This window comes from Amaranthus tricolor, chromosome 15, assembly GCF_026212465.1.
Source record: "Amaranthus tricolor cultivar Red isolate AtriRed21 chromosome 15, ASM2621246v1, whole genome shotgun sequence".
In the NCBI taxonomy this organism is placed as follows: domain Eukaryota; kingdom Viridiplantae; phylum Streptophyta; class Magnoliopsida; order Caryophyllales; family Amaranthaceae; genus Amaranthus; species Amaranthus tricolor.
In genome coordinates this window covers 1,958,098-1,982,209 of record NC_080061.1, presented here as the reverse complement: position 1 = coordinate 1,982,209, position 24,112 = coordinate 1,958,098, and the positions used below count along the sequence as shown (strand labels likewise).

The following is a 24,112-nucleotide window of genomic DNA, read 5'->3' as shown; positions in this document are numbered from 1 at the left end:
TCCTAGAAAAGAAGATACACCTTGTTGATATGAGTAGTCTATCAATCCTTTTTTAAGCTAAATCTGGGGTATTACATCAGTATTATTAGGTTGGGGGTAATCTCGGTTAACGGTTATGTGTCAGTTACAGCTCGGGTTCAGATTTTCCATTTTCGGTTGTCAACCTGTTCGAGTACAATTTCGGTTCGGGTACTGTCGGTTCGATTAACCTAAAAAAGGAACACATTTTCGGGTCGGTTTACTTTCGGTTTGGGTTTTCGAGTTGGGTCACTTTTGAACAGCTCTAGTGAATAATCCTTACTATTGATTATTTCAAAATAATCCAACCTTTGTATATTATTTGCTGACAGCACTCCTTTTCACATTTTAACCGGCTACTGTAAGTACCTATTAGCCGTTACAATCACTTCTTCTTCCCCCTTATGCTTCTTCGTTGGTCTTACCCTACTCTTCTTTAGTGGTAGATACCAATAATAGCTGGTTCAAATGTGGAAAGGGGTACTGTCAGCAAATAATATACATAGGTTCAATTATTTAGAAATAATCAATAGTAGGGATTATTCGCAGCAAATAGACAATTGTTAGGATTATTCTGGACAAATTTTCCTTTATATTATAAATTTTGGATATAATTAACCTTATTCATTCTCATTTCAATATTTTTTAATGCTTATTATCAACACATATTTTTCACTAACTTTATTTTAGCATTTTTATATTACTTATGATATGATCTTTATATGTTTTTCACTAACTTTATCTTAATATTTTTATAATTGTGGTGTTTATATTTTTTCTACTAACTTTATTTTAATATTTTTAAATAATACTTAAGTCTCTACTTTTTATCTCATAAAATAATACATTTATCACCTAATTTCTATTTTTTAATTCACGTGAATATTTCTTATGAAAACAAGTTCATGAAATAGTGATAAATATTCTAAGAACTCTATAAACATCAATAATATTGCTAGTTTGCTCACCAGAAACTTAACTTTAATGCCTTTGCCAAGGATTAAACTCTAGGCCCTTGTGTGGTAGATGGGAACAAAGAACACCTTTGCCAGGAGATGTCACTATGTTTCTTGTTTGGAAACTATTATCCAATACAACTTCTTAGGAGATCATCAAATTTACCAATAGGTATTAATTTGTACGTAATTAATTGTTCTAATTTTCAATTTACCTTAATTTTTATTAAGACTATTCCAAAAATTACAATTTATCTTTTTTACTTTTTTAAATTTATATTTCCTATTTTTATTTTGTAAAATGTCACTTTTTTTCAATTATTACCTATTAATGAGTTTTTTTTTATTGAAAATTGAAAATGAAAAAGTAAAGAGAGGGTTGAATAAAAACACGAGGTCTCTTTTGATATTCTCGATGCAAATAAAAAATAAATACATGATGTACACATGTCTATATTAATATAAAATTAGACGTCTTTCATTATTTATAGTTAGTATTTTACAAAGAAAATATATTGTTTTGGTAATTTTTGAAAACTAAATTTTGATTAGTCAGTTTTTTTAGATAGTTTTTGGATGAAAAAGAATATTTTGGGTAGTTTGTAAAAAAAAAATGAATTTTTATAAGTAATTTTTTTTGAAAAATTTTCCTTATTAATGGTAAATATTTATGTTTTGTATATGATTAGGACCCATGATATATCTTTCGCCTTAGACTTCTAAAATCTTAGAGCAGTCTCTATTATTACTCTATTTTATGATTGAATTACTAGTCAACTACTAAAAATAGCATTAAATGAAAAATTCATCACTTAATATACATTGTTTAATATTTGTTAAATATGATGTTTTCATTTTAATTCCCAAAATTCATTTTCCTAATTTTAATTAGCCTAAGAAATAGTAAAAATTGTTAAGATATTAATACAATTTGCCGCGCAAGCGCCCCAAAAATCGGCGATCACGTGTAATTGAAGAAATCAACGATCATAATTTAACCACGTCAAAAGCTGCTCCTCAGCCCTTGGATTGCTATATATAGTAGTCAACGATTCCGTATTTTGTACCTCTCAATTCTCAAAAATTAAAAAAGAAAAAAATCTCCAGAAGAAAAAAGTAGGTGGTGGTAATAGTGTGGAGGGAGTATAAAAGAGAAAAACATCGAAGATTTTTTGTTTTTTTTGAAATAATTACCAAAATTTTCAATTTTTGATATTCGCTAGTGGTTTTCCGAGGTGAAATTGGTGGTTTTCCGGGCGGTTTTAGAACATGGGGAGGTCCGGGAATGGTCAGCGGAGTTATTCCGTAAACGCGAATGATTATAAGCTTCTTGAAGAAGTTGGATTTGGTGCAAGTGCAACTGTTTTTCGAGCGATTTATGTTCCGTATAGTGAAGTTGTTGCTATCAAATGTTTGGATCTTGATCGATGCAATAGTAATTTGGTTCGTTTTTCTACTGATTTTGAAGTTTTGATCAATTAATTGATTGATTATTGAGTAATTTTCTGTTGACCGTCAATTTTTGATCGATGATGTTTGTTTGAAGGATTGGTTAGGGATTTGAAAATTTCGTAGTCTGAGTAGTACTATAGAGTTTTAGTTGTTAATCTGCATGATCTAATTTTGTTGGTTTTGCATGTACTATTGATCTGATTTAAAATTTAATTTGATGTATTGTAATTTCGGCTTTAGCAGTAATGCTGTTTGATTATTGAGAAAAATGTTGAAATTATTAAATAATTTGAAAAATGATCGCATGAAATCCTTCTTTCTTCAGTAAATTCGATTGCATGAACGGGTATGCTTTACCTATGCTTATGCTTTTGCTACCGAAATAGAGCTTTCAGACATTCGTAATCTTCAAGCAAGTTAGTTTTAGAAAAATTGATCATAATACTGATGTTAGTATATGGAAAGGTGGAGGCTTTATCGTGGACAGTTCAAATAACATACAACAATTTCCTTTACCCTAATGTCAAGTGACTTTTGCAAGGAAATCTAGGCTCGACTTTGCCTTGGTTATGACCTAAGTCATTTGATTAGAAATCCTATTATTATTGTATTATGTAATAAATAACAATGAAGATTGACATCCAAGGTGGTTCCAGAGTGTTCGACCCATCCTATAATAGTATCCTAAATTTGCCCTTGGATTTTCACCTAGGTGAATTGGGTCAGACTGTAAGAAATCTTAAGCGATAACAAAGAGATTGTTTTCAATTTTTCCTTTGAGTGCAAACATCATTTGCAAATTCTTTTAAAATAATAATCACAAATGATTTTAAAAAGCCATTACCTGGAGTAAGGGAGTTGTCTTGACACTTGAGGATTATATTTAAATATGCACATTCTTATGAAGCGACAAATTTGTAACTACTTTGTATTTTACATTGGTTCATGTAGCTGGTTCATGTGGTGGGATGACTTGGTTTTCTAGTTAGTATTATTTGTTTGAGGTTTAACGGGTATGGTTTATAGCCCTAATGTTGTGGCTTCTAGTTTCTTCATTGCTCTATGAAAATCGGAAATGATTGCCTAAGAGCTTCAATGGAAGAGGAAATGTTTCAATCATGTTGCTAGGAGCATGTGAGCATGGATGATGTTTTCTAAATTATGACTAATCCTATAATAAGCGTTGAGTGTCATGTCAGAGATAAAGATGTTCGGTAAACTTGAATGTTGGTTTAGAATACAGGGATAAATAAGATGCTCATGTAAAGATTTGACCAATATCTAACAATAAAGAAACTAAGCTTGCTGTCAGATTGCCTTGGTGCTTAGACAAAGGTTTGGCGTACATGAAGTAAGCAACCTAAGTTCCAACTTCTAATGCCTGAACTTCTCAATATGTCTGCATTGATAAATAGATGCTTGTAATTTTGACGTTCGATTGCCACTCAATGTCAGCTGCAAGTCTTGGACATGTGTCATTGTTTAGTGATCCAGGTGTTAGACTTAGACCTAGCCCTTTAGGGAAATTTAGCATATTTTTGGTACTGTAGAACCTGAATATATCATGTGGCACTATGCATGTAAATTGGCACAATCACAATTACCTGAGCTGAATACAATTCTTTGTGTCTGCATAGCTCTTGAGGGTATGTATATTTTTCCCTTAGATATCCGTAGCTTGCTTAAACTTTCTTTTTCACATTTATTAATCATATTCTGTTATTTTCACTTTTGGATTTGTTTTGAGCATTATCAAGATTGGATATAATAACTTAGGGTCTATTTGGCATTATTTCCATATTTCTTTTAATTTCCTAAAATCTTTAAACCGATTTTTAGCTTTAGTTTTCTATTTCAAAATGGTTTTATACATTTATTGAAAAAGGAAAGACATGATAATCTTGAATGCAGTATCATTAGAAGATCCTTGAAAAAAGAAGCTTGATGTGAATCATGTGTAATTGACTAGGTGTAGTAATAACACTCATCCAATGGAAAACTTGAACATTTTTGGTACATCTCTTCGATTAGAAGAAATGAAAAAAAGAAGAATACAATGAAACAATGGAAAAGGGTTGAAGAAAAGCGTTACACCATGGCTTCAATGTTTCTTAGTGGTATATTCCTGTTTAATGTGAGATTGATGCCATTTTCACCTTCTGACCTATTCTTCAAAATGTTGTTGCTCTTTAGGACCTTAATAATGGATATACCATTAAGTCTAAGCATTTTAGCGTGTTTGAACCATATTATCTTGTGAGATACGAGCAATTAAATTCTTACGTTTCTTTCGTGGATGGATTTACAGATGTTTGTTGCTTACTTATGCTTGGATAATGCTTTCTATATTAAGACTGAGCATTTTGGCTAACCATATTATCTTGTGAGATACGAGCGGTTGAACACTTACCTTTCTTTCTTGGAAAGTTGTGCATATGTTTTTGCTTATAAATTTTTTCATTTACTAATCTTATTTTGTTGTTTGGTGTAGTTTTGTTTAATTCATTTTTCTTTGAGGCATTGTAAAGATCATATTTAATACCTAATAAAGCTTCTTGCAATTGGTATTCTATGTGGCTTCACTTTGAAATATATTTTTTACTTTGCAAACGAGGGGGATTGTATTTTCCCATTTTGTTTTTCTCTTGGAAGTAGAAATCAGTGGTATGTGTTTTATAACAATGATGCGTTTTTTTAGAGTTGGGTTTTAGGCATTAGAATATTTAAGTTTGTCAATTTAATAAGTTAAACCCTTTTTTCTTTTAAACTATCAAGGTTCTATATAGAAGGAAAAGCTAAATGTTTTTCTTCAGGTAGGGGTGGATGGGAGCGACAACCTGGGAGATGAACGATTAGTGGTATCAAACATGCCCTATGTTATCAAATTTCAACTAGTAAGCAACATGGTTAATCTGAAACTGAAATGAATGATGAGTTGCTAAAAGGTGATTCTTGAATCTTCCCTGGTTGAGAACAAGAGAGAAATGGAAAATGGGAAAGACAAAATGTGAGAGGGAGCTGTTTTGACAAGAGAGAGAAGTGGTGATGTGAGACGGGGAGATGGAGGGTTCTGACTTGTTACGTGTTTCCTTGCTTAGAGATATTGAAATTGCGAGAAAGGAAGGGGAAAACAAGGAGTTTGATTTTTTAACTCAGTGAGGTGATTTAGTAGATAAACTGAGGGGTAGGAATAGGAGTTGATATTTGACTGCATAGACATAGCCTTTTCATTTCCTTGGAGATTCTCTTCAATTTTCTCAACCTCCTACTGGTTCAAGGAAGTTTCAAAGTGAGAAGCAATTTTGTTTTTGTTAAATTGATGATAGTGTAGCCATAAGACTCGTTTAAGTGAAATAATGCTCATAGCTTTGGAAAGCTAAAATTTAACCTGTTAGTAGCTTAATTGCGTTATTTTCTTAATGGATATGTCTATGTGTCCTTAAGAATTAAGAAAGCTTACTGTAACACATCTTAGATTTATGTGGAACGTTTCCCTAGTACTAACTACTAAGGGAATATCAAAGCCACTGTAGATTTTTATTAATGACACCAACCTAGAGCTCAATATACATCATGAGTTTCTCTGCTGTTGGGATATGTGCTTTCTTACCCCTTAATTGTTATGTCTTAGGAGTTAGAACAAGTAAAAGGTGCAAAGAAAGCTCTTTCAGCTTTACTCTTTCAATTGCACGAGTTCTTTCTTCATTTCAGTGTCTTTAAATGAGGTGCTTTGGATGAAAACAGAAGGAAATGAGAGTGCTGAATTTGTGCTCTTTCTCTTTTTCTCACTTTCCTTTCCCATATGCTGACTTATTGTTGACATAAGACATTGTTAGACCGTTTAACATTGATCCAAAAGGCAACAGTTGGACTTGGTTCTTAAGAAAATTTGTTAAGGCTAATTTTGTGAGGCTTTTGATGTGAGTTGATTGTAATCCAAATTTAAAACAGTTCTTGTTCCACTGAAAAAAGAAAACCTCATTACCAAAATATTACCTTATTTAAAAAGTAAGTTCATTTTCTTCTCAGAATTCAGATTCTATTGGTGACTAAATATTTAGTAATATATTTGGAAGTAAAAGTCTTTACTGAGGTATATGATTGCTAGTGGATTATATTTGCTAATATTATCCATTTGATCATTAAATTATTTGTTTTTAAATAGGATGACATTAGGAGAGAGGCACAAATGATGAGTTTGATTGATCATCCAAATGTTGTCAGAGCATATTGCTCATTTGTTGTGGAGCGACATCTCTGGGTTGTAATGCCATTCATGGCTGAAGGCTCTTGCCTACACTTGATGAAGATAGCATATCCTGATGGGTTTGAGGAACCAGCAATTTGTTCTATCTTGAAAGAAACGCTAAAGGCTTTGGAGTATCTTCATCGACATGGACATATCCATCGGGATGTGAAGGTTATTTAATTAGTCCGTAAAACTCAGTATGTGTAGCATTTAGAAATTCTAAAGATGTTTTTTGTAATTGCATTATGTAACTTTTTGCAGGCTGGGAACATTCTACTTGATACTAATGGTCTTGTGAAGCTTGCTGATTTTGGTGTCTCTGCTTGCATGTTCGACAGTGGTGATAGGCAGCGTTCAAGAAATACATTTGTTGGAACTCCTTGCTGGTGGGATCAATTGACACTTGCTGTCCATGTGTTTTTTAATTAATTTTTTTGAAGTCTTCCGTTTACTTGGTTTCTTGTTTGGCATTATACCAGTATAATAAATGATTGATTATATTTCGTTTTCAGGATGGCTCCTGAGGTGTTGCAACCAGGAAGTGGATATAACTTTAAGTAGGTCCACTTTTTGTATGTATGGATTGCTTTTGGCAGTTGAACATTTAATTATGACTAACATATCATGTTTATGCACTTAGTGCTAGCATTTAATATATTCTTTGTTTAAGCATAACTAGGATTAAAGATCTAGAGATCTTAGTTCTTTCCTTTGGACCATTTATGAAAAACTGGGAGAGTGATTCATTTAGTTGAACTCGCTTCAGTTTCCTTTTCTGGCTCTATGATATGGTGTCCTGGATATTTAAGTATCATCAAGGAGGTTTCTTCCATTGGTCATTCAGTGGTCAGCAGAATACTTCTATTTGGAAAATTTATCTATAAAAGAAAATGTTTTGAAACCTGAGGGTGAGTTTTAAGCTCTTTTGAAAATGAAGCTAAATTGTAGGAACAATAGGAAGCACTTTTTAGTTTTCTGTCAGTTCTGGAAATTATCAGCCTGATTGGTTTATATATGACTACAAGCCTACTACATTCCACTAACCCAATGCCATCAAGTGGCTCCCACAAAGGGTTTGGATGTACGCAACCTAACTCTTGTGATTACACAGAGGTTGTTTTGACCCTTGATTCTTGATAATAACATCATTTGCAACTTCAAAAAAAAATAAGAAATGCACATGCTTTAGTAAGTCATTTTACTATAGTCCATCATATTTTAAAATCATAGAGCTATAGATCTTAGCTCCAATGAGGATGGGCAATATTGGTTTATCTATGATTTATTCCAAGTTTATTGTGCAACTTATTTATTCTGTTTAAAATCTGAAACCAAAACTTGAAACCACTAGAACATGCTATGATGTGTTTCAATTCACAGCATTATAGCAAGTTCAACAATCTGCATCTTGAAATTGGCAAAGAGTTCCCAAATGGGTTTCAAAAGTTATTTTTTGTGTCCCCCTGTTAAAGTTTTAGCTATTATTCAAATTATAAGTCTTCAAGTACTTTTTATGGATTGAAAGAGCATTAACTAGTGTTCCATTGAACTATCCAGCCAACATGAGGCACTTTTCGCTTTTCTGGGAAGAAATTGAATGCTCTAACGGTTGCATTGTTGCTCACAAATTTCTTTTCATACGTTATCTGATAATTTAAAAATTATATAGAGCATGTTACTGAGTACTATCTGCTTGTCCAGGGCTGACATTTGGTCATTTGGAATAACTGCTTTAGAGTTAGCTCATGGTCATGCACCCTTCTCAAAATATCCTCCGATGAAAGTATGCCGTTCTTTTCCTCTGAACAATAGTATGCGAAAACTGATGGTGATGCTTGATTCTGACCTTTTTCCCTTGTTTGATTTTATTTATAGGTTCTGCTTATGACTATACAGAACGCTCCTCCAGGACTTGACTATGATCGTGACAAGAAGTTTTCAAAGGTTAATTAATTTTCATATCAGTAACCTCAACTTTTGTATCTTATTGGTTATTGCTGTGGTGTTACTTCTCTAGTTAATAGATTCAAACAAAATGGACTTGGTGCCTTTATGCACCTAATATTTTTTTCCTTGCTTGATTGTAAATTTTGGTGGCCTTGTACCATGAGGGATTTTATCAGTCTAAATATGGGATGTGACCTTTTCTAGTACACCTATTTGTTCTCCCTCACAAATCTGGTTTATATTACCAAGTTATTATTCACAAGGACTTTTTTTTCTTTTTTATTTTATTTTCTACTGACATAATTTGTTACCATTATCAACTGTCATTAGCTCCTTTTTGTTACTATGTCCTTACCATATCGTGAGTTGTTGCTGTTTTTCTCTGCATTGCTAGTCATTTATTTGTGGTTAACCTAAGAATCTTATTGGAGTATTCTTGCTGCTTATCAGTCATTTAAAGAAATGGTTGCAATGTGTCTGGTGAAAGATCAAGCAAAGCGGCCTACTGCTGAGAAGCTACTCAAACATTCTTTCTTCAAACATGCTAAGCCACCTGAGCTTTCTGTGAAGAAATTATTTGCAGACTTGCCGCCACTATGGGATCGCGTGAAGGCTTTGGAGGTCATTTATCTTCTTCGATCTATTGTTTTTAGGTCATGGTTCTTATTCTTGGGAATTTATCTCGATTTGTCAATTTTGTGCAGTGTAAAGATGCTGCTCAACTTGCCCTTAAGAGAATGCCTTCAGCAGAACAAGAGGCTATATCACAGGTGTGAAATCTGTTTGGGTATTTCGTCTCTTGTAGCATTTTTGGAGCCTGTGAAGTTTTCTTGAACCACCTTTTGTCCTTTATCCATTTATTTTATATAGAAGTTGTGTTGCTCCCCCCCTTTCATTTCCCTTCCCCCCCCCCCCCCCCCCCCCCCCCCTTTCCCCTTAAATGCGAAAATGTATGTCCTAATTTCAGTGTATGTTTTAACTGTTTTGTACTTTTTTCCCCAGAATGAGTACAAGAGAGGTGTTAGTGCCTGGAACTTTGATGTTGAGGACTTGAAAGCGCAGGCTGCTCTAGTGAGTAATATATTTGTGTTCTGTCAGCATTACCGTTTATTTTGGTCAAGTCAATCCAAATTCAAGTGTACCAAAGAAAGGAAAAGGGAACTAACTTTGGAATCCTGTCAGCCATAGTCCTTAATTTTAGAAAATTTATTTTTTTAGCACATCACTTCAGTTTTGTGATGATCTCACCTACTTGCCTCTTAAGTTGAAGGTCTTTGCTACTAGCCTAAACTATCATGTTATATCATAGGTGCAAGATGATGATGGTTTCACAGACATCAAGGAAGCTGATGAAAGTGTAAAATCTGCTCATAGCAGTAAGGTGATAATAATGCAAGATTTTTTAATATTTTGTACCAAAGTTTGATTCTTATCTTCTGTATTTTGTTTGTTTCACTTGGCAGGATGCATCAGATGCTGGATCTGTTTCAGGAAGAAACATTCCCCTCAACGATATTGTTCACAGGTAGTGCATTTTAGGGATTGAAACTATCCGCTAGTAATTCGAAGGATTTGAATATAAAATTTTTGATAAAAATTGGATTTACATGTTTTATGTTCTCCGACTTTGCACTATCATCTTAGATAAATTAAGTTTGTGGAAAACTGGGATTTTGGAAGAGGCTGAGGGAGGCCAAATGAATTTGAGAGGGAGTCAAAGGTGATCTGAAGAAAAAGGGCTTGTGCATTGTAGGAGCACATTGGCTTTGATAGATATTATACAGGAAGTGGATCTTTGTGGATGACCACTAAATATAGTTTTGTGCTTCATGCTTCATGCAGCTATGATGGGGTTCTTGGTTGGGGTTTGGTCAAATTGTATAAATTTTCATCAAACTTTTATTCAATTGACATTGCAGTAGTACTGTGCTATTGGCATGATTTGCATGATTATTGGGCATTGGCCCTCTTCATTATTTTTCTTTTGGGAGTTGGGGTATCCTCAACACCTGGACATGAATGCGATACATAAGAGGCTAAGACGCACTTTTTTGAGTAACTAATATTAATACTCTGTCATTTACCCATATTATTGAGAGTTGAAACACATGGACAATTACTGGGTCCAAATAGTGTTGGAGGAGGAAAGAATGAGGAAGATGTTGAGAATCTGTGCAAGTAAATCAAGAAAGTTTCAGGATAAACCTATGTATGCTTTAATAACTATTTTGGGGTATCATGATGCCTACTTAGTCTTTTCCCTGACAGTTTTCTGCTTACATGGGGTATCAATGTCATTTTTCTTGAGATGCATATTTGATTTGCATGGCTAAATGTTGTAAATTCTTGACTGCATTAAGAAGATAGAATCAATTTTGTTATCATGCTGCCACCTATGTGTTCAAGATTTTGGCATCCAAATGTTTTGACCATGATGAGTTTGGCACTTTGATACATGCCTGCATTTACTAAATTAGATCAGAATTGAAGGCATTGTTGATGTTAGCCTGTTAGAATTGAAAGCGATTTCTTCTATCGTTACATCTTGCTGAAGAAGGAACCTCATCACCCACCATAGTCTAATTTAATTGTATTGTTTAGAATGATAGTTTTATCATTATAAAAAATATGGCTTTGATTTTTGAGTTGGATCTCTATGGTTGACATTTTGTTGCAGAGAACAAGTCAATAGTGATGCTGCTGCTGTATTACCAACTGAAGGTACAATCAGTAGGTTCAGAACTGGAATTGAGTTATCAGATTCTTTTAGTCATGGAAAAAGTATTCTGGATAAAGATGGGTTAGATGTCGAATCTGCGGCACCGTCTTTTGAGACAGAAACAGCACAAGTGAAGGCTAACTCTCAAGCTGTGAGAGGTCGTCAAAGTCAGAGTGGGCCACTCACGCCTGGAATTGTGCTCGGACAGACATCCATGGAAAGAGGTCGTGTCTCTGAAAGGTTGATTCTAATTAATCATTGATATGACATATATCACTCTTTCGTTATTGATGAAAATGTATTTCAGTAGTAGAGGGAAAGGAAAAGAAACTTTTTAATTTTTAATTTTTAGGTTTCTGCTTCTACTTGAAGAACTAATAATTGAAGCATTATGCATGCCATCATACTTCATGGGGTTTAATTTTCGATTTGGGCAGTGTAGTCATACTTTGCTAACCTTTGTGTACTGATTATATACAAAGAGTCATGACATCTTCACTAGTACTGCGTGGGGTTAGGTTTTGTTTATGCATTTTTTCTTCTGAGATTGGAATTTTTATGTGGGATTTTTCTTGTGTGTACATCCCTTTTTGAACCCATCTTAGGACGTAGCCGGTGTTTTCTTCTCCAAGCAACTATTTTGGAATTTGCCAATCCAATTCTCTTGCTCTTGGAGGATTACCTGAAAACATGACAACTGATGATAATTAGACTAAGCACTGTCACAATATTATTATGAGTAGAGATGTGATGCTGTCTGTGTTGTTTTGTTTATTTTCGATTATATCTTCACTCTAGTTTTGGAGCTTTAAATTTTTGATGATTGTATTCATCAGGCCTGAGAATGAAAATCAATCAACAGCAGAGAAAAGTAACCGAGGTACACGTAGGGCACCAAGCTTTAGTGGTCCACTGATGTTACCAACACGAGCTTCGGCAAATAGTTTGTCAGCGCCCATTAAATCTTCAGGAGGTGATGTACATCTTATTCTTGTATTCATTTTCCTAGAGCAAGCGATTCACCATTTTCTTGTTTTTGCTTATATACATTGAAGTGTGAAGTTTTTTAAAATTCTCATTGCTTTAGGTTACAAAGATTCTTTAGACGAAAAATCAAAGGCTAATCTGGTTCAAATAAAGGGCCGCTTCTCTGTAACATCAGAGAGTCTAGATGTTGTTAAGGTAAGGTTCTATAATGATGATATGTGTCTCACTTATCATGCATGCCACTGACACATAGCATTTGTTAGGATATGACATCATCTACATCTCGGAGATCTTCACAGGTAAATTAGATTCATGGTATGACAATACTTATGTTACTTATGTGGTGCCGGCCTGATATTTTCCCCTTGGAATTGTAGGGCTCACCTTTAAGGAAGTCAGCGAGTGTTGGCGACTGGATCTCTGAATCTAAGCAAACTGTATGTATCATAACTATGCATCCTCATATGTTCATCTCAATCATCCTTGGATGAGCATATGTTCGCAAACTAGAATTGTTGTTCATGAGTTTTGTATTAGCAATTACTATATTATAAACTACTACCCCTGTCCTTATGAATTAGCTTCCTTTTCCATTTTAATTCATCCCACTCAAGTTGCTCCTTCCACAAATTGATTCTCTCTCTCCGTCTTCACCACTCATTTCTAGTTTTCTACCATCCACTTGTATATGTCTTATTCTTTATCCAGTTCCTCTTTCCATTAAAAATACAACAGTTTCATTTGGGTGCTTTCTCATAGGGACATAGGAGTATGAATCAACACATCAATTGCCACAAAGCATCATATGTGGAGTTTATAAAAAAAAGGCATTTAGGACTGATGTTAGCATTGGGATTACATGCCATAGTAAACTTGGTTTGGTGAAACTTGTAAAATTAACAGTCAGTCTCAGGTCTTGTCATCTTGAACTTCAAAAATAATATTCTTTTTAAGTTCCATTTTAATCAAAAGAAGTTGGTATCCATCAGTAAACAATTCAGTTTTAATCAGTCAAAGCAGTAATGCGTATAGCATATGCGACTTCTGTTTTCTCTAAGGACACCATTTCTCCAAAAAAAAAAAAACAATGAAGCCAAAGAAATCTATGAAGATTCAGCGAACAAATTCTAGTACTCAAAATTTTGTTTCAATTTGCTAAACCAATGTTAATCAGTATATGATTAGTTGCCTTGTTTTCGTCGACCTCAAAAATATAACTCATTCAAATTCAAAGTCAAGTTTTAATCGACGAAGACCTATGTAGAAGGATAACGATAAGTAGTTGGTAAAAGTTGGTTTTAGTCATCAAAAAGCAGTTTTAATATGCACAATTCTGTTATAATCTTTGAAAATCGGTTTTTATCTGAAAAAAATAGTCATTTAGTAAAAATACCTGATTTGAAAGGGCGATAATGTCTTGAGATGGGCCAATATAAAGCATTGAATTCTTTTTCATAAAGAAACAGCATCCGGAGAAAACCTTTAAATGGGTAATATCATCTTCAATTAGCAAAGTTCAGTTTTTATCTGAATGAATCAGTTTAGAGAAGATAGGGTATGGCCTACTGCCGTGTTACTGGAATTGCACTTCGGTTGCAGAAAGCTAAATGTACATTTGCTTGAACAATGTTACTCAGTTCTGCGGATTTTTGTGCTCTTTTTACAATCATACAAAATATTTTCCAATTATAATACATGGCTGTTGTCAGATAACCAATCAAGCAAACAGAGAAACAGGCAGTGGTAATGTGTCCGCTTCACTTCTCTTGCCTCATCTTCAAAATCTATTTCAACAGACTGCAATCCAGCAGGTACCTGATCTTTTGCCTGTCTTTATTCTAATTTCAATTGTGTTAATGTTTTGTTTGCTTTTTTCATTTGTCTTTGTGTATGCGTGTATTAGATTGAAAAGAGTGGAACTAAATTAATGCTTTCTTTAATAATCAGGATCTGATAATGAGCTTGTTAAACAGCTTCCAATCATCTGAAGTTGATGGTAAGTGGATAACATGCCAGATGCTTCTTGCATGGAGTAATCATATTTTGGCATCTAGATGGCCTCCTAGTCAATTTTCTCTGTTTTTTTTTTGGTAGGCTGTCAAAATGGAAAGCTTCCGGCCATACCGTTACCTGGTGGTCTAGAAAATGGAAATGTAAGTTTTGAGGATTAACCTCTGATTACTAATTGCATCCATGCTGCTGTTATTGATATTACTCAGCCTTCTTGTGTGATGTGCTGTTGTATCATTAAGTAATGCTGTTATTTCATGAAAAGTGGCATTTATCTCTTAATATTACTTATTACTTTCTGTTTATTCTTTTTCTTTATTGTCATGTAATACTTTCACTTTCACCTTCCTGCATTGAGACCACATACATTCTTTGAAACAACTGAGCTCACAAAAATGTTGCTTTTGAAAGTAGAACAAGATTTTTGTTAACGTTCCCTTGCAATTAACGAAATTTTACTGGTACCGAGGTCCTAGATGATATTGATTTGATGCTTTTTTTGGTTTCTGCTAGTTTCTAACATTGGATTATTGACAGGTTGAAGCTGTTGCTTCAGAAAGGGAACAATTGCTTCTTGATAAGATATCAGACCTTCAAACTAGGTTGAGTTCCTTCTGTCCAAATTTGTTGATAAAAATAAACAGATTGTATTCTTCTTTTCCTTATGTTTTCAGAAGAATGGTTTTTTGTTTTGTTTTCCTTATCTGGAATATACTGCAGGATGGCTAATTTGTCTGAAGAATTGAATACTGAGAAACAAAAATATTTGCTGGTAAGTTCTCTTGTATAATGTTAACCCTTGATTAGGTTTTAAATCTGTGATTGATCTATAACTAGTAGTAGTATGACACTCAAAAGTAAACAGTTTGTGGCTGTGTTTGGTAGTAAGTGGATAGCTGTTAACCAATAGTGGATTGAATTAACAGGTTTGACTAAGTGATTGGATTAACGATTTCAGGTTTGTATGAAATTGTTTGGTAACATCAAGTGATAGTTTTTTGTTTGTTTAAACATGTTAAATGACATATAAAGACTGGATATTGTATTAGTTGGTTGAGTAGTGCATTAATTAGATGTCAATTTTATTTTGAATCCAAAAGTACAATCTTATGACTTGCGGAAAAGACCACTCCTGGAAACTAATCACTCCTTTTGGGATACCACGAAACAATCTAAGAATAGTATTTCCAAACTACATCATTCTTCCGCTCTTCAGAAAATTCCGTCCTCATATTTTTAGTACATCTTGAGGAACAAAATATGATGTACGGGTAAAAGTATTGGATCCAAAAATAATATACCCAAACAATTTCTTTCCTGAACCAAAAGTTGTATGATAATTAAGTGAAGTAAACCACACTTTGTCTTACAACCAAGTCACCTCCTCATATTAGCATGGTGCTACGGGTAATTCAGTTATTAACTCTCGAATTTGCCCATAGGTTTTCTCATTCAGCTAATTGCTGGGGTGGGTGGGTATTTTTCTAACTATTGTGATCATTGAATCTTATGAGCTAAAACTGTTGCGGGTGCCTGTTTTGTTTGCATTTCAGTTGCAACAACAGATAAATACCGTCTCCCGTCGACAAGAAGATGACGAGGAGTGAAGCGGTCCCTTGAGGAGAAAGCTCTAGTTTCTTGTACAGTTCGATTATAGTGTATATTCTGGTAAGATATATTGAGTTTACCGACCTATCCTTTAACTCAACCCAATCCTTCGTTTTGGTGAATATAAAGATGAAAGAGCTGCTGGTCCTCCTTTCTGGATCTGGATATATCTAAGGTTTTTTTTCACAGATACCCCGAGTTCTTGGAAAAGTGACGATGATGACAACAGTTATTGATCATAATTATAATTCTTTTCTTGATTATTTGTCCAAGAACTAAAATGGGATCTGTTCCGGTAACGTTTCAGACTGCGAGGAGTTTGTACAGGCTTTATCGAATACTCTGGGGTAGTATTGTTTTTTTATTTTTATTAAAACTTCTATTTATATCTTCAATGATTTGAGTAACATCGTAATGAACGGTTTCAGTAAGCATTATATTTAATGCTAATCGGGTTTAGAATAAGTTCCGATTGGTGATCTGTATCTTACAATTTTATTTTAATACCATTGTTCTTGACTGTTACTCTATACCATTGGAAATCCTCCTGAAACTAGTTATCTAACGGGATATACTAGGTTGTGAGGAAATTTTGGGAGAATTTGTTATTGTCGTTGATCTCTGTTTTCCTTTGTACATGTGAATATGCGATATCTTTTTGACTGTTGGAGAATTATAAAGGATAAATGTTGTCTTGAACTATGTGCCATTTTGGATAATGGTGTTCACTGGCATAGTCATCAACTCATCAATATTTAACTTATGTTATTGGACATCTCATTGCTTCCTAACTCCTGGGGAAATAGTCACTACATAACGATTATTGGTACTATTCATCATTTAAGCTTATTTTATATATATAGTGTGGATAATGTGTAAGAAAAAATATAGTCAAGTAGAATCTTATTTAAATCTTTTAATCGCATACTTTCATAATATTAACTTTTTATAATTTTTAAATGCGTATAATTTAATATATAAATGATCAAAATAACACATTGGATTGCGTAAAAATCAAATATAGTAAGTATAGTAGAACAGAGTAGGTATTGTTATGCTAAATGAGTCAGTAGCAAGTATGGTTTTATTGTCAAACATAAAAGTCATATTTACAATAGTACTCCATTATGAAACTCAATATGTGTAGGAAAAAATAAATTGCTCTTGTATCCTATGGATTAATCTTTATTTTGGTTGCTGGGTTGAGTGAATAGGCACAAAAAAATTTGAACCAGTAAATTATTATTTTTAAGAGTAAAAATATATATGGATTAGAACGTTTGAAAATAATACGTTTTTATAGAAATGAAAATGTAGTAAAATGATTGAGATGCTTTAAGGGGAAAAAAAAACAAAACCTTTCAATATTACAATAATTATTCTTTTATTATGAGGTAAAGCTAAATAATTTTTACAGATAAAAAAAAATCTTCAAAATTAAACAATTTTACAAGGAGGAAAAGAAAATTTTATCCACCACTAAGGTATAATATCTCATATTCTCTAAATTTGTATATCATTCTAAGTTCTAACACAAAGATAAGGCTTTTGTTAATCAATTATACTATCAATCATTGTGTTCAATTGAAACATAAATTATGAAAGCAAAATCCCCAAAACCTAGGCAAAACTTCATTAAACCAAATGATTCCTTTCGGTCTCACTCTCTCTCCTACTACTTCATTTTCCCTCCTCTCCACCACCTTTCTTCCTAAGCTCAATCACATTCACAACAATGGCTACAAAGTCCTTAATCAGGTAAGTACCATTACCATTCCCAAATTCAAATTTCATAATCTAGGATGTTCAAAAAAAGTGTTCATCTAATCAATTTCATGAAAACACCGTAAATTTCTGCAGAAATTGACGAAGAAACAGAAGGTGAAGTTGAGAAAAAGTGGAATATGCAGAGCTGAGCTACAGCAAGATGCGCCTTTGGCGATTGCTATAGGCGCGTGTATATCAAACTCATACCTATTCCCTTTTACAGATGAATCTTTGTTGGAGGAGGAAGATTCTACCTTGAAATTCACGGATAAAAGGTTTTTTGTTATGAACCTCATTAGCTTAATCCCTTACTTCAATTGGCTGGTAAGCTTCTACTAACCCCAATTTACTAGTTACTACTACTATTTCCTCTACTTTATAACGGATTTTCTTTGCTATGTGCTGCATTATTTGACCATTAATATTTTATTGCGGATAAAAAGAAATTATTAAATTTGATGTATAAATATATTCCTTGAGACCAATCAAACAACAATTTTATTGATTATGTTTTCTTAAACGTATAAAGAACAAATCTAGGGTTTATATGTTGGCTTATATTGTAAAATGTTTACAGAGCTGGGTTTTCGCTTTTTCGGATACTGGGAAATGGCGGTATGCTGTGTATGCAAGTGTTTATGTAGCTCCTTATCTCAGGTTTGTTGCCTTTTTCTGAACTGTGATATGTTAATTGTTGGCAAGGTAGCACGGGTGTATACATTCCCATCATCTTCATCCGCTGTTTCGGGTGATGTGATATTGTTGTTGATTATTCTTGTCAAGAAAATGGTTCTTAGATTACACTATTGTGGTAGCACTTTAGCAACAGAAAGTTGTAGTACCTGTAGGTAGACTGTAAAAAGCTGATTGCATTCGAAAAACCGCCTAATATCTACATACATACGACACAAAGGTTGACCTGAGATGTGCCGACTTATAATCAACCTGACTAGAACCTAATGCTAGCTCGCAACCTAATTCATCTCTAAATTGGATGTTGTCATGTTGAGAATGATTTGCAGCCCATATCACCGAAAATGTGGATAGTCAAACCTTGACTTGCACTTGTTGTTGAGCTAAATCTAACCATAAGATATTTGATAAAACTCCAATTAGTATGACTCAAAATTGAATTTGAGTTGACCCAACATGACTCAAAATCTGACTAACCCGACTTGAAAGGAACCGAACCCTAACTCGATCGAGTAACTGTAAACTGCAAAATTTTGTCATGACAAGTGACACCCACGATTGTATAACGATGTTCTTGTTTGGTCGTGTCTTTCCTTCCGTCAATAGTGTACATGACTTTTGAATACTATGGCGTTTGAAGTCAGTTGAAAATAGCAGATTATTGCTGACATTTCAAGGTAGATTCCAAGAAACATTTTCTGCACTGGTTATAGCAGTATTAGAATTGTTTTTGACCTAGATTGTATTATTAGCAGTATTGGAATTGTTTTTGAACTGCTAACTTTATCTTCATGCATATCTGTATTTATATAACCATAGGTCCTGAATTCTGATGCTCAGAAATTATGTCTTGGCAATTTAACAGGAGTAACCTATCCATTGCACCAGAAGACAGTTGGTTGCCAATTGCAAGCATTGTTCTATGTATCATTCATATACAGGTGCAAATTTAGTCGTAATTCTTAACTGGTCATGTTTTACCTTAACAATCCTCTAATGCTTTCTCAAGGCTGCATAGTACATTAACTACATCCTGGCAGAAATACAGTTCTTCCCTCCCTTTATTGACACAATTCTTCTAAAAGAATTTTACATCTTAATTTGAAACCTACTCTTCGATTTGGGTACTGGATTGTCTACATATTAGTTGGCTACTTGACTTAAATAAGAATGTTTATGTTGCTACCTCACAACTCAGTCACGAGTCTTGTTTACTTGCTATGAAATTTATAATTTTCGTGGCAGCTTGAAGGAGGTGAGAGTCGTGAATGAGGCTGCAAAGCTTGTTAGACTGAAATTACCTTCAGGGAAACAGTCGCCAGATCAGATTAGAGGATGGGGCATAAAAGGTTCCCAAGATGGTGAAGATGTTGATGAAAATTGGTGACTTAGATGATAGAACACAACATCGATGGTAATCAGATAATGAGGAATTTCATAGTGAATTTCACAAATATATATATATGAGCGGCCCTTTCAAATCTTAAGTCAGAGGAAAACGAAGCCAGAGAACTGTTTCTCTTAACAAAATTGTAACCAAAGCTGACCAGAGTTCCTACAAGTTTGATTCTGCTACTATACTAGAGTTTGTTGTATAGTGGATCATAATTTTTATCAGAACCCATAATTTTCTGGCTGAGGTACGGATGAGTTTCGGTCAAGAGCGATAGCAAGCATACATTACCTGCATTTTCTTCTTATGCAGATATGTCTGAGCTATGATTGTCAACTCTGAAGGAAATGCGTTAGACATTTGTGTTAAAATATGAGAAATATGAACTACTACTGGCTCAAAACTTGTTTCTGTTATCTGTGATGATTTCCTGTTGTCATTTTTATAAAGATGTTTTAACAGTGTTCCTAAAGCACTGAGGATAAGTTGGACACTCGCCTTTTCGTTCATGACGAGTCCTTTGTCTGAGTATGGAAACTAATTAGTTCCGATTTCAAATACAGATTAAATTCGCATCAAACGATTCTAAATCCTCTTGTGATTTGTTGTAAAAAAAACACATGCTCATGAATCTGAAGTGGAAACCTCTTTTTTATCATTCATATTTTCCTGCTGCTGTAGAAGTATTACATGAAACACAAGACTTGATCAAACTGTTCCTCAGATCTTATCGTTCACGATAGGAAACGGACTTACAAACCTTGTTTTAAAGCAGAAATCCAAACTAACAGCAGCAAATGTGAATATAAACAGATCCTGCAACACCAAGAATCCCCCATCCACAGCGTGAGATATGAAACTTTCCGTGTTCAGCTCCAAGGGCGACCCTCCACTCAATGTAGCAAGACCTGAAATACGAGGAACAAAGTTCTGCGTAATCCACAAAGATTTTATCTAATCATCTGAATATGTCAATTTCATATTTTCTATGAGCGGGAAATATTGGGTATGATGATGATGAATGATGATCTGAGTCACCATCATCATCATACCCAGTGTATCCGCCCATAGAAAAATATGGTTAGGGTCTTGGGAGGGAATAAAGACGGCAGTTCATACCCATAGAGGAGAGTGCGGTCAAAGAGTCCCTCGACTCGAGAAAGGTCTTTACATAACAAGAAATTTCCAATTGCAATTTCAATCTTGTAAACCATTCTTTTTAGTACATAAATTGTGAAGATAATTGCAAGCATGAGTGTATTGGTTTTGCACATAACTAGAAAAATGTACCTTTTACGACAGCAAAAGCTGCAGACGCCCCGGATTTAAGATGACTATCATCCAAATCTCTTCTAACTACATACCGGAAAGTGACACCAAACAATGCACAACTAGCAAAGGTGACTCCTAATTGAAGCAACAACTCGGAACCGCTTGTCACCTTATTAAGGTATATGGGAGCCGCGGCAAGGGTTCCTACCAACGCAGATATTGAAGCGGCTTTTACTGATTCCCACCTCTCTACTTCTCGGCTGATCTCCCCCCGCTTCTCCATGTTCATAGATAACGATCGTTCCGCTTCTTCAACCATTGCTCTTGCTTCTAATACTTCATCCTGGCACTCTGCAATCTTAAAAAATTTATGCACTGTCACCAATATATAACAGTCTACAAAACCCCAAAGACTTCATGAGGATTACCCAATTCTATTGTAAAAAGGACTAGAACTAGCAGCTCAATTTTTAGCATGCAGTTAAGCATCTAAATAACAACTCTTCATTACATCCCCTAGGTTCAAGATGTTTTCACCCATTGTAGACCAGATCACAAATTATGCAACATGCCAATACCTCAAAGCCAAGTGGCTCCCGCTATGCGATGTTTAGAGGGTCTTATGTAGCAACAAAGGGGAATTTAGATCCATCTATCTAGGCAATGACTCAGGCTCATTCATTTAAAAACTATTAATCCTCTTTGGCCTCTCCTTAAAGGGGTACGGATATAGTTTGTTCGCCACCTTCTTTCCTCCCTGTATCCCGACATGTAAGGGATACTGGAATGATGACTACGACTATAACGGTAAAAACAATAGTCGACTTAGTCTAACACAACCTCATCCTTGTAATAAGAAGTTAGAAGTTGTTTGATTCAATCACAAATTATTTCTTTTGACTAGCTTTTCAGGAATTATTGGTTATCTAAGAGAAAGAAAAATCGCTCTTACCAAACCTCTTCCCAACAACAACTACTTCCAAATTGCATCAAAACAGTATTTACAGTCAATAATCATCAATAAGTTAATTACCAATAAGATCGTAAAACCCTAATCAAAATCAATCATTGAAATTAACCAAAGATTAGAACCTATTTATTAAAATAAGCAAACCATTAAACACATAAAAAAAGAATTAAATTAAATTAAAGAAGAGGCTATAGGAGACCTGAGATGCCCTTTTTTCAAGTTCATTGATATATTTCCTCATTTGTTGAGCTTCAAGTTCTTGCCTCTCAATCTCAGCAAGTTCTTGTCTAGCAATTTCAACTCTTTCAGAAGCCTTGTTTAGCTTATCCAACAATTCCTTATTCTCTTCTTTCCCCAACAATTCTTCCACTCTTTTATCCACTATATTAGACAGTGAATTCTTCAAGCTTCCATTCCCATTTCCATTTTCTGAAATGGAGTTGCATTTTACTATCATAAACATGGATTTGGATGGTGGGTTTCTGCGGAAGCTTTGAATTCTGGGTATTGATTCCCAGGAATTCTGAATTGATGATTTGAGTAGTAAAGAACGATTGAGATTTGGGTTAAAAGTACCTGGTAATGCCATTTCTATTTTCTTCTTCTGCTTTGCTTTGCTTTGTGAATGCTTTGGTTGGTTTTGATGTTTTTGCAGTTTGCTAATTGCTTCTCGCGTCTGGATTTGTGGACTAGGCTGAAGTTTGCTCGTAGGAGACTTATCCTAAAGAACCTATATAATTCTATAAAAAATAGAAAAATTATCAATAATAAATTAATATTTTTTGTCGGAAAAATTTCATATTATTTATTTTTAAATAAATTCAGCTTTTTCATATATTTGCTAGAATTAACTCTCGAATGTTTATAATTATCTTTAGGCCCCTTTCTGAACTTTCAAGGGTCGAGGTGCGAGGTTAGAAATGGGAGTTCTTAATGGCATTGCTAAAAATTTTTCATTACTATCCTCATACTGTTTTTCATCAGATTCATGAAAAGCTAAATTAATTTGTACTTCCTCCGTTCCATAATTGTTGCTATATTTGCATGGGCACGGCCGCACGGGAATTAAGAAAAGTGATTGACCTACACTGTAGCTGATTGTTTACTTTATAGAGTATAGTATTTTATTATTGTTAATTGAAAAAGAATAAGGAAAAATAGGTTGTTAGGTTACTTTATAGAGTATAGTATATATTTTATTATAGAGTATAGAGTAGGATAAAAATAGGGGTAGATAGAACTTTAAATGATTGTTTTATTACTAAAAACGGAAATGTAGCAAGTAATATGAAATTGCCAAAAATAGAAAATGTAGCAAGTATTATGGAACGGAGGAAGTAATTCTTTACTTTATTGAATTCATTTTCTTTTTGTTTTCTTTTGTCACAACATGCATATTTTCGTGCCAACATTATTATAATATGTTAATCACAAATTCTTAAATGAGACAATCTCACCGGGAGATATGCCTCATATCTGGGTTCAATAGTTCAATAATAGATACTTTTAGCTCATGGACTTCTTGTTATGAGGTCGTCTCACCATGAGATTGTTTTATATAAGACGGACTGTTAATAATATAAGTAAAATTAAGATGGAGATCTGGGCCTTGGGCCTTTGCCCCACCCACCTCGGGTCAAATACGACTCTGACCATCTTTAAAGATTTTTTGTAAGTTAAGCAATTTAGAATAAATAACACTTCATTAAGTTTATTTTCTTCAATTATACTGAATATGTACGTTTATTTAAATATAAACAATTGTTAAATTTATTTTTGGATCGAGTAAAGATTATAAGTTTATTTTTGACAATTTTCCAAAATAAAGATATATGAATATATTTTCAGTAAAATTGACACAATTTTAATTTTAACTTTCATGACTTATATAGAATGGTTAATATTTAAATTGTCAATATTAACATTTAAAATGACAATATTAAATACTAAACGAGTTAACATAAATCTTAAATAAACACATGAGTAGTTATCTTAATTATACCAACTTAAAGTTTATGTGTTAAATGATTTATTATAATGTTAAAGTAATCAATTTTATTATTCATTCACA

General features: G+C 33.8%; 3 protein-coding genes across 6 annotated transcripts; 2 read left to right on the top strand and 1 right to left on the bottom strand.

The window, feature by feature from the left end:
* Positions 1–2,039: 2,039 nt before the first annotated feature.
* LOC130800808 (serine/threonine-protein kinase BLUS1-like) lies at positions 2,040–16,476 on the top strand. 3 transcript variants are annotated; one of them, XR_009039501.1, is made up of 23 exons: positions 2,040–2,417; positions 6,592–6,846; positions 6,937–7,061; positions 7,188–7,232; positions 8,377–8,458; positions 8,551–8,619; positions 9,073–9,243; positions 9,327–9,392; positions 9,625–9,693; positions 9,932–10,003; positions 10,086–10,147; positions 11,300–11,581; positions 12,178–12,314; positions 12,429–12,523; positions 12,592–12,627; positions 12,706–12,765; positions 14,038–14,139; positions 14,276–14,324; positions 14,423–14,481; positions 14,876–14,940; positions 15,059–15,110; positions 15,892–16,006; positions 16,136–16,476. XR_009039501.1 is itself a non-coding variant. In XM_057664489.1 (22 exons), exons 1-22 carry the CDS (start codon positions 2,244–2,246, stop codon positions 15,943–15,945), a joined length of 2,181 nt encoding a protein of 726 aa, XP_057520472.1. In that variant the 5' UTR covers positions 2,040–2,243; the 3' UTR covers positions 15,946–16,476. The 3 variants fall into 3 exon arrangements, 2 of the variants coding, with proteins under 2 accessions (XP_057520472.1, XP_057520473.1); XM_057664489.1 differs by having other exon boundaries at positions 15,892–16,476; XM_057664490.1 differs by lacking the exon at positions 12,592–12,627 and having other exon boundaries at positions 15,892–16,476.
* An 896-nt stretch (positions 16,477–17,372) lies between these two features.
* LOC130800810 (uncharacterized) lies at positions 17,373–20,262 on the top strand. The gene is made up of 5 exons (XM_057664493.1): positions 17,373–17,704; positions 17,807–18,037; positions 18,291–18,370; positions 19,272–19,347; positions 19,652–20,262. Exons 1-5 carry the CDS (start codon positions 17,591–17,593, stop codon positions 19,676–19,678), a joined length of 528 nt encoding a protein of 175 aa, XP_057520476.1. The 5' UTR covers positions 17,373–17,590; the 3' UTR covers positions 19,679–20,262.
* Positions 20,263–20,432: 170 nt separating this feature from the next.
* On the bottom strand, positions 20,433–23,132 carry LOC130800809 (uncharacterized). 2 transcript variants are annotated; one of them, XM_057664492.1, is made up of 4 exons: positions 22,618–23,132; positions 22,241–22,470; positions 21,090–21,429; positions 20,433–20,707 (listed from the first exon to the last, which is right to left on the bottom strand). In XM_057664492.1, exons 1-4 carry the CDS (start codon positions 22,628–22,630, stop codon positions 20,520–20,522), a joined length of 771 nt encoding a protein of 256 aa, XP_057520475.1. In that variant the 5' UTR covers positions 22,631–23,132; the 3' UTR covers positions 20,433–20,519. The 2 variants fall into 2 exon arrangements, with proteins under 2 accessions (XP_057520475.1, XP_057520474.1); XM_057664491.1 differs by having other exon boundaries at positions 22,241–23,132.
* Between the last annotated feature and the right edge of the window lie 980 nt (positions 23,133–24,112).